The 9169-nt window shown below is 48.3% G+C and overlaps 2 protein-coding genes across 3 annotated transcripts in view; both read right to left on the bottom strand.

The window, feature by feature from the left end:
* Positions 1-419: 419 nt before the first annotated feature.
* LOC130514917 (voltage-dependent calcium channel gamma-5 subunit-like) lies at positions 420-3797 on the bottom strand. The gene is made up of 6 exons (XM_057014820.1): positions 3660-3797; positions 2605-2847; positions 2191-2277; positions 1959-2099; positions 1733-1878; positions 420-1435 (listed from the first exon to the last, which is right to left on the bottom strand). The coding sequence occupies exons 2-6, from the start codon at positions 2798-2800 to the stop codon at positions 1175-1177; spliced, it is 831 nt and encodes a 276-aa protein (XP_056870800.1). The 5' UTR covers positions 2801-2847; positions 3660-3797; the 3' UTR covers positions 420-1174.
* Positions 3798-4767: 970 nt separating this feature from the next.
* The window catches only part of prkcab (protein kinase C, alpha, b), a 46432-nt gene continuing 42030 nt past the window's right edge, over positions 4768-9169 (bottom strand). For both annotated transcript variants that reach the window (XM_057014772.1, XM_057014775.1), the window contains 4 exons: positions 8941-9021; positions 8750-8857; positions 8400-8540; positions 4768-6917 (listed from right to left, as the gene is read on the bottom strand). In XM_057014772.1, the coding sequence (XP_056870752.1) occupies positions 6753-6917; positions 8400-8540; positions 8750-8857; positions 8941-9021 (495 nt within the window). In that variant the 3' untranslated portion in view covers positions 4768-6752. The remainder of the gene's footprint in view (positions 6918-8399; positions 8541-8749; positions 8858-8940; positions 9022-9169) is intronic.

The following is a 9169-nucleotide window of genomic DNA, read 5'->3' as shown; positions in this document are numbered from 1 at the left end:
AAAATATGAACCGAAACAGGTTGAGACGATGAGAAATTTTAAGATATTGAGTATTTAATATTTTCTGGTGGGAGCGCGCCCTCTGCTGGTTGCCTACAGAACAGCGGAACCATATTTGGATTGAATCATTCTTACTAAAAAAAAAAGATTTGATTTTTGATTGTTATTCATTTGATTTGGTCATTTCGTTCTAACAGAAAGAGACAAATACTAAATACATTTTATTTATTAGGAGATAATTTATTCATAAATTAGCAAATACATCACAATAAACCATGTGATGATGTCACACAACTACTGTCGTCGTTATTACAAGGAAAAACGGAGAAAAGAAGGCAACAAGCAAGCTCAGAAGCTTAACAGAAATGATGATGTCGTTTGACCACTGTGCTGCCATGCATATAACTTTATTTAAAAAAAAATACAGGGGAAAACATTTGCAGTACAATTTCCACAGGAATGTGAAATATTTGTCCTGCTGAGAAAAGGAAGAACCTCACGTTTCCCAAACTTCAACCCACTCAGGTGATTCCGGATGTTACATCTTTTATGACAGACAGATGCTACGGGTGGATAAATCTACGGGGTTTACCGCGTAGATGAATTCCTTCTGTTCGCTAAAAGGGAATTACAGCACTCGTAACGCAGCGGGATTGACCCAAAGTCTGGATCTGTTGTTTGTTACATAAACCTGTGGTATCAGCTGGCTCAGGCTGGACTCGTCCCCGGGTCACCGGAGAGGTCAGGTCTTGTCATGTCTCATCTTGTGTTTTTTCTTCTTTTTGTGTTTATATATATGTGTGTGTCGTCTCTAATAGAGCTGATCTCTGTCCACACAGCACAGCAGGGGGTTGACGCCGGACACTCTGGCCCTCTCTTTATGGTTCCTTCATTCAAAACACCAATATCACAGTGGTCGCTCAGAGGTTCCTGTCAGTCTGACGCCAGACGTTCTGAGGGATGTTGAGTGTCACAGGTGAATGCTAAAATAAAACTAAGGTTTCCTTACAGGTTCTATCTACAATTAGTAGCACTAAGGAGGCACCAGAGAGAAGAATTCACCGATACAACTGAACCACACCTTCACTTCGTGTTGCCTCCTGTTCTGTAAGATGACAAATTCCACATCGGCTGACCCACCGGTGACCTTTTTATTGGCCTCTTTGGTGCTGAGTCAGCAGGGTGAGGACGAGATCTGATCGTAGTCGGGGCATCTGAGGAGCGCCGGGTAGCTGCTGCTCATCTGCAGCGACGCTTCGCTCGATATGTCAGAGGGGCTTCGCCGGCGGGACCAGGCCTCCGGGTGCAGGAACTGACCCGAGTGGTCGGAGCAGTTGCTGAGCCGAGGACGGTAGAAACCCGGGTGGCGGGGCTGGTAAATTTCCTCTGCTGTGTACCGCTTCATGAACAGGTAGACGGACATGACACCAGCACTCTGCAGGGTTAGATTAATTAATCCAAATAAATCTGCCAGAACTAAGAAAACCACAGCATAATAATAAGATAAAGATCATCAAATGTTACAGCCACAGCTATATAACAGGTGAATCACTAATATAATTGTTATTGGCAATAATCAGATGCTATTGCAGCTGTTATTCAGGTTCAATCTAATTCTGATTTAGTAGTGCGTTGCAGTTCTGCTGTTTGACCATTAGATGGCGCCGATTGAATTCGTTTTTGAATGATTGCAGCTGCATATGAAACAGACATTTTGCAGTTAGTTCCTCACCTCCGTCAGCAGGAAGGAGAAGGCAGCAAAGGCAAAGGACCATCCATATTTGTAGGTAAAGTAGGCCTCGCTGTTTTTAGTCCTGTTCAGCACTTCATCGTTTATACTGGAGATGTAAAGAACCAGACCCACCACCAGAGCCAGCCCTGACAAACACAGAGAGAGGTCCCGCTGGGGGTTAACAGGGGGCACAAACATGTGATGGGGGGAACGGAGGCTGGGGTACCTGACAGGATGAAAAAGATCCCAGAGACGAAGGCCAGGATGGTTCGGTGAGGCCGAACGTGACCGATGTTGTTGAGGACGAAGCCGATGAACATGAAGAAGAGGCTGACCAGAGGGAAGGGGGTGGCCGACCGGATCATCTCTGAGAGGACAGAAAGAGCGAATGAGAAATATCCACAAGAAAGAACAAGAAATAAGATGCAGTTCTCCTTAAATGTGAAGGTACGGCTCACTCAGGACATTGACTGTGGACTCTGACGTCTGTTGGACGCTCATGGGCAGGACGTAGGTGATGGTGAAACAGTGGCCAGACTCCTCGCCTGAGGATGAGAAGACAAATACTCAGGAATGACCTCTTATACTCTATATCACAGGAACTCTTTCCTTAGATCTGTCCTCAGCTCACTGGGACCAGAGCTCTGCTAATTTAAGGGGAAGAGAAGACATCTGTCCCCCAGAAACGTGAGAGAGAGAGAAGAGTGGGCATTCAGTCCTCACACCGAGTGTGTGTTATTATCTGTAGTTATCGTCTGTAATTATCTGCAACACTTTCATCTCATTACTCGCTCTCGTCCTCTCTGCATGCAGGACGTCCACACGGGCGACCGATTCCTGCAATCTAAGCCTGATCCATGAGATCCACCCACCGGCCAAGAAGCACACCCTCCAGAGGCCCGAGTGCAGCGACGTCTGGATGTCGATGCTCTGGTTGAGAGGCGTGACGGCGCCCTCCTCCAGGTAGAGCCAGTAGTCGGTGCCGACGGCCAAACCCAGCAGCCCCAGGCCGCTGATGGCGAAGACGCTGCTCAGCAAAGTCAGGGCCCTCCTGCTGCAGGCGCTCATGGTCGGGGTGGGGGTGGGGGTGGGGGTGGGGGTGAGGGTGGGGGCGCCTCGGGAATAAGAAAAGTCTGGGTTTAATCAATTTACCTGCATTCATGCAATGCGATTACCTTGACCGGATAACAATACCAACCCAACAATATCATCCAATGACAGTGCAAAAACTTTGTTTTTTTGTAATTGAAAGAAACCCAAGTTAAGGAAGACTTGAAACCCTTATTTGAAACCTTTAGGTGTTTTTTGTTTTCTCACTGTGGCAAATCTAAATGTATTCCGCACATGTCACCACCATAAAGCTGCCAGGAAAATGAGGAGCGCGATAAATCAGCGATGGACGCCTTCGGACCGAGCGCTGCTGCCAGTGCAGATGGAGATCCGCCTTCGCCCAAATTCAAGGTGAACATTTTTGATCGGTCGCAGCAGAGCCAACGATTGAAAGGTGCATAAATCAGAGCGTGGAGGGTCGGTTACCCCTGATCTGCTGTCACAGGGGGACAGTTGGAAGGACAAACGGACAGAGCGCTGTCTGAGAGGAGCCTGACCTGAATATGAATCTGGACTCAGAGTTTTAAATGAGGTGCACTGAGGAAAGTAACAACAACAACAACAACACTAGTACTACTACTAGTACTACTACAAGTACTAATGCAAAGGTGTAGAACAGACAGATACACAGAAAAGCAACCAAAGATTAATACAGAATCAGTTGATGGATGAAGAGTATTTCAAAAATCTAATCTAACACTATACTGTATATACATATATATTTTGTTGTTTTGCTGTAATTGAAATCAAGATCTGATTCGTGGAATTTGAATCTAAGGCTTCTAAGCAATTAAATCAATCAATCTTCATAACTTACTGTTGACAGAGATCCGTCCGCGTGGACAAAGCGTTGAAGGTATTCTGGGCACGTGACTGACCGCTGAACATCTGAAATACCTGGAAAAGTGGAAAAACCCTGCTGGTGCGACACCAACAACCGAACCACCAGAGTATGAACGCGATCTGTTGCATGAGAGAGAGAGAGAGAGGAGGGAGAGAGGAAGAGAGAGAGAGAGGGAGAGAGAGGGAGAGGAAGAGAGAGAGGGGGAGGGAGGGAGAGAGACAAGTATATGGGAGAGAGAGAGAGAGGGGAGAGGGAGAGAGAGAGGGAGAGAGGGGGAGAGAGAGGGAGAGAGGGGGAGAGAGGGAGACAAGTATATGGGAGAGAGAGAGAGGGGAGAGGGAGAGAGAGAGAGGGGAGAGGGGGAGGGAGGGAGAGAGACAAGTATATGGGAGAGAGAGAGAGGAGAGAGGGGGAGGGAGGGAGAGAGAGGGAGACAAGTATATGGGAGAGAGAGAGGCTGGTACGTTGGTCCTTAGCCACGCCCACAGAAGGCGATTGGTCCTCTGCCATGTTCCGATTAATCTGAAACACATTATCTGTAATTTTGAATGATCCACCATCGATATTCTCTCCACCCTCCATCAGCCGGTGCCTTCGCGCTCCTGACCAGGGTCACTGGTGTTGGTGGAATCTGTTCCAGCAGTCACTGGGAGAGACAGGAAGACACCCTGGACACGGGTCAGGTCTCTGGCAGAATAGCTAAACCTTTCTTTCACCCTGAAATATAAATGTCAGTGTTCCTCAAATCGCTTAAATATACAAGTAGTTTATTCCCAGAAATAGTTTTAAACTAGAGCGCCACCTAGTGGTTATGTAGTGGATGAAGACATTGAGGCTTGTAGAACAGAATAAATTAGAACAGAAGAGACTGGAAAAAGTTGTAAAGTAGGGGATGTCTTCAGCTTAAACCACTTTATTTGTCCAATTCATGTGGACCTAAAGTCGAGCCTTGTTGGACACCATCAATGACAGAAGTATATGTCCACGTGATTACATACATTAACTGGTGTCCATAATTACAGTATTAATACCTCAGATGATGTCATTATTTAGTGATGATAAAAAAAGAGGAAGCGATGAATATTTTTTCAATACTTTATTGGTACACAGTAATCGTCATACCACAATGAACATGGGAACAAGAAGAAAGGGGGGAAACCAAAGCAGGAGGCAGTGAGAGGGAACCAATAGGGACATGCTCGCGGCTCCATCTGTAGCTGAGCTGCCGTGTCCTGGCTGATTATCTCCGGATCCACTTTCTCATCCTGATGCGTAAACATTTTTGGTTTGACACCAGACGTGTAAACAATCCAACGCTCGAATTTTGGTCCAAGTGCGGCTGCGACATAATTTATGGGACGCTTTAATAGTTCCGCAAATGATGCCGATGGCACCAGACACCAAGAGTTCTGCTACGGTAACTCATTAAAACATCGTTTTTTTTAATCGTATGCCTACTTTTTAACTTCTAGAGGCACATCTGTAATACGACCTCGAGTATCATCCGAGAAAAATATTTGAGAAAATATGGCCGTTGGAGGATTGTAATGCGACGGTTCCCACATTTGGCAGTTTTAGAAACCTCCGTCTGGTCTTGTAGTAAAAAGTTCTGCGTTTCAGTTAAAAAAGGTTGGGCTACATGCCAACCAGCAGGGGGCGACGGTGGAGGGTACAAAGGAGACAGACAACAAAAAGAGAGCTTTGTAGAGTCGGACAGGAGTGTCTTATTGTGAGGACGTATCGTAGCAGGCCTCTGTATCATGCAGGGGTCTTTTTCATGCTTAGGCTAGCTCTCATTCGGACATGCACACGATACAGCTGAGCGCCCCGGAGCAGACCAAGGCAAGACGGGATTCAACTGCTTCACGTGGGAAAAGATGTTGCATATCCTACAAGACTCGTAGAAAAGAACGGATATACGCTGAAAACACGTTATCACAAGGTTTGCTGAGCGCCGAGCTAGCAAAGATTCAGCCAAACATTAAAGTCAGGGGGCAGATCTAAACGTTCTAAAGTAGTAAAAGCACATTCATTTCAGAGTATAAAATCGGCAAATTTTCGTCTCTCCTTTTTTTTTCGGAAACACCTCTTTACAAAATCAAAGTGGACAAAGAGTAGAGTCTTCGGCTAAAACATGGAACGGGAACAAACGTATCGCTAAGGACCTTTGATTCTTGTAGTGCTCCTCAAAACACACAATTATATATCAACATGGTTTGTGTCATAATACTAAACTTTACAACAATACCAGACATGTACTGCACCCAGAGTGTACTGCTCACAGAGTTAGCATGCAACGGCTTTGTGCATATGGAAAATAGCATCCTGGACCTTCTGACCCCACCTACTGGGCTGCTTCCACCCTGAAACCACCGTCATCTCCTGAACACTGAGCTTCTGCCTCTGTCCACCCAGTTAGGGAGGGTAGCTTCACGTTTTTACGAAACAACAGATAGAAACTGGCCTCTATTTATCGGGGTTTCCGAGTGCCGACGGTGTCACGAGAGGACAAAACGTGGAGGAAACATTTTCTTCCCACTTCTACTTTGGCACTTGTGTAACAGCACACTGCCTCTTATTGCCCTCTTCTCTTTCTTGCTATATAAATATAAAATAGGTGCGTTACCGTTCAGAAGATAAAGCCGAGCAGTAAAATAGGTTTCGTCCCTGTCGTGCATTGCAGCTTGAGATAACGTGAGATGAGAATCCTGCATCTGTAGAACCCAGAATGAGAAACCGATTCATACGTATTCACACACGAGAGAGAGGCGGCAGGGTTGGAGACGGAAAAACAAAAAAAAGATAGGGAGTTAGAGGAAGATGACATGAAGGGATTTGGAGAAGTGCTATAGAAATATAAGTGCCATAGACTGTAGGTTCTCCCGATCCACAAACACCATTTTTAACACTTGACTCCGCCCTCTCCTCAGTCAATCCTGCTATATTGGTAGCTAGAAGACAGAACACCGCGGAGGACGACATGGGTCTTTTGACAGCGGGACGCTTGCAGGAGTTTGGAAGGATTCTGTGGCGACAGTTCGTGCTTCTGTGCGTTCCGCTCTTTCCTCATACCACGCTGTGCAGGGACGGAGGGACGAACTGAGGGTTCACATAGGAGAATCCCGCGAACTCGCTCTGGTCGATGTTGGCGATGACCAGCTGGTCGGGAGGCGTCAGCACGGGCTGCGTGCGCGTAAAAAACTTGTCGAAGTTTTCTGCTCCTTTGCCACCCTGCAAGAGAATGTCGGGGATTTTAGGCACGTGGATAGCTAGCAGTCATGATGGAGTGTTCTATGCTATCTGAAGCTAATATCCACCACATTATATTAGCATGCGTTTAGCACACTTGCATTTCCTGATGATATACCCTATTTCTATAGGGATGAAATGCTAAACAGAAAATTGATGGTAGTAACCATGATCACGAAGCCCCTTATGTAGCCTCACCCCAGGCCCAGAGGGTAGGTGGTTGGGTGAGTACCCGGGTAACAGTTGTAATTAGATTAGCAGCTAACCCCCAGCGTCCACGGTGGAGGTCATCACGGTGGAGCTCCGCTGGCGGCAGCCGCGTGTCTCCATCAGCTGATTACGCAGGCGGATGTTGCTTTGTGTCATGCACGCCGACTTTGTCACGACTCTCTGGGAAGAAACGGCGGCTTCACCCAGGAATGAAGCGCTCTGGACCGCGTGTGCGGGTCCATGGACTCTCACAAGATATCAGCTTGTGTAATAGTTGCACGCAACGGCCTCAAAGGCCGACTCGCATCTTTTGTTTGCCGGGTTCTTCCGATGGAATAATTCCGCTACGCCGCACAAAGAATTCTGAATGGATGGCTCCACTTTTAGCTCCTCTTTCCCCTCCCTCCCTCCTCCATGAATGACACCAACACAACTGCCACGTAACCCTGCATTTACTGCCGCCATTGTGTGGAAGCGGAGGGAACTCGGAGGGCTATTTTTAACCCCCCCCGCGGTGCTGCTGGAGTCGCTACAGGCGTCGTGGGAGGAGGATGGCGAGGACGCAGGCGACACGGGAGAAAAGAGGGCGTTTGCGGTTATAGGCGGAAGTTTAGGTGTCAGGGAGAAAAGGGGGGGGGGGGTCTGAGCGGCTGCAGCTGTGAACCGTCCTCCAGCTGGGCTGCGTAGGAACCGACGCACTCGCATAAAGATGAATGGGAACGCCGCCGTGCGATATGAGCCCATTCATGTGTATATGTACATAAAAGAGGCAAAGATGTTGCTCCATTCTTCGGCGGCGTCACACAACAGCGCTTTTATGGTGATGGTGCACACGTAACCGCGCACATGGCTGTTGATGGTATAAAACGGGATGTTTTACGATCGTGAGGTCCTGCCGTCGCCCATCATGCATCATTTGTGCGGGTGGAAGAGCAGGCCAAAGGCGCCCGTGCTTCAGGTAAATGAAAGATGATGGATTCTAAAGTTCTGCAGCCCGTCCGTCAGCTGTGGCAGGTGCCAGGAGGTGTGGCAGATGCCAGGAGATGTGGCAGATGCCAGGAGGTGTGGCAGATGCCAGGAGATGTGGCAGATGCCAGGAGGTGTGGCAGATGCCAGGAGATGTGGCAGATGCCAGGAGGTGTGGCAGATGCCAGGAGGTGTGGCAGATGCCAGGAGGTGTGGCAGATGCCAGGAGGTGTGGCAGATTGCAATATAAACACTTAGATTTCACGAAAACGTCAGAGGATCGCTCACCACTTTGGGTTTAAACGGCGGCTGGATCTCTCGGTTCGCCAGCCGATCCCAGTCGATGCGTCTGAAGAAGGCCTGCTCCCTGATGTCCATCTCGCCCTCTGGTCCACAGCCGAGACGCTTGGACGGATGCTTGGTCATCAGCTGGAGACACAGACGGGCTCCTCTTTAGCTTTTACCACAGCAGCGATTTTAATCTCAATCGAAGCTTCTGCCTGTGAAGCGTCCCTGAACACTCATATTGGTCACAATAATTATCTCCATGACAACCACGATGCGGCTCTGTAGCTGAGGCAGCTTGTCCCATTGAGCTGTCCCTCAACCCGGGACGAATGTGCTGGGGTTAGACTCACTCCTTTGCAGATGGACACGGCTTCTTTCGACATGGACTTGGGGTACGACACGTTGTGCTCCATGATGGACTGGAAGAGCTCGTCTTCATCCTCCCCGTCGAACGGCGGCTGGAGCAGAAAAGTCAAAAGAATCACGAACATGGACGTTTCAGGTGATTTAAGGAAAGTAATAACCCAGGAAACAGCGTTACCTGTCCTGCCAGCATCTCATACAGCAGAACCCCGTAAGCCCACCAGTCCACTGACTTCCCGTAAGGCTGGTACGCTATAATCTGGGACAGACAGGTGAGGTTAGGAGCAACACACTCTGAGGTGGAGGCACAGGCCGTGCTACACCTGTAGGGTGTCAGGAGACAGGCCGGAACACCGGGAAAGGTGCAGTAGGGAGGAAACAGCCCAGCAGCTGGATGGGTTCCGCTT

This window comes from Takifugu flavidus, chromosome 18, assembly GCF_003711565.1.
Source record: "Takifugu flavidus isolate HTHZ2018 chromosome 18, ASM371156v2, whole genome shotgun sequence".
Classification (NCBI taxonomy): domain Eukaryota; kingdom Metazoa; phylum Chordata; class Actinopteri; order Tetraodontiformes; family Tetraodontidae; genus Takifugu; species Takifugu flavidus.
Note: the sequence above shows the minus strand (reverse complement) of the source record. Positions and strands in the feature narration are given on the sequence as shown.

Excerpts from the sequence above, each read along its gene's own strand:
- LOC130514917 (XM_057014820.1), bottom strand. The coding sequence starts at position 2,800 with ATGAGCGCCTGCAGCAGGAGGGCCCTGACTTTGCTGAGCAGCGTCTTC. Across the intron at positions 2,100-2,190 it reads GTCCACAGTCAATGTCCTGA|AGATGATCCGGTCGGCCACC; the intron begins GTGAGCCGTACC and ends CTGTCCTCTCAG. Across the intron at positions 1,879-1,958 it reads GATCTTTTTCATCCTGTCAG|GGCTGGCTCTGGTGGTGGGT; the intron begins GTACCCCAGCCT and ends TGTGTTTGTCAG.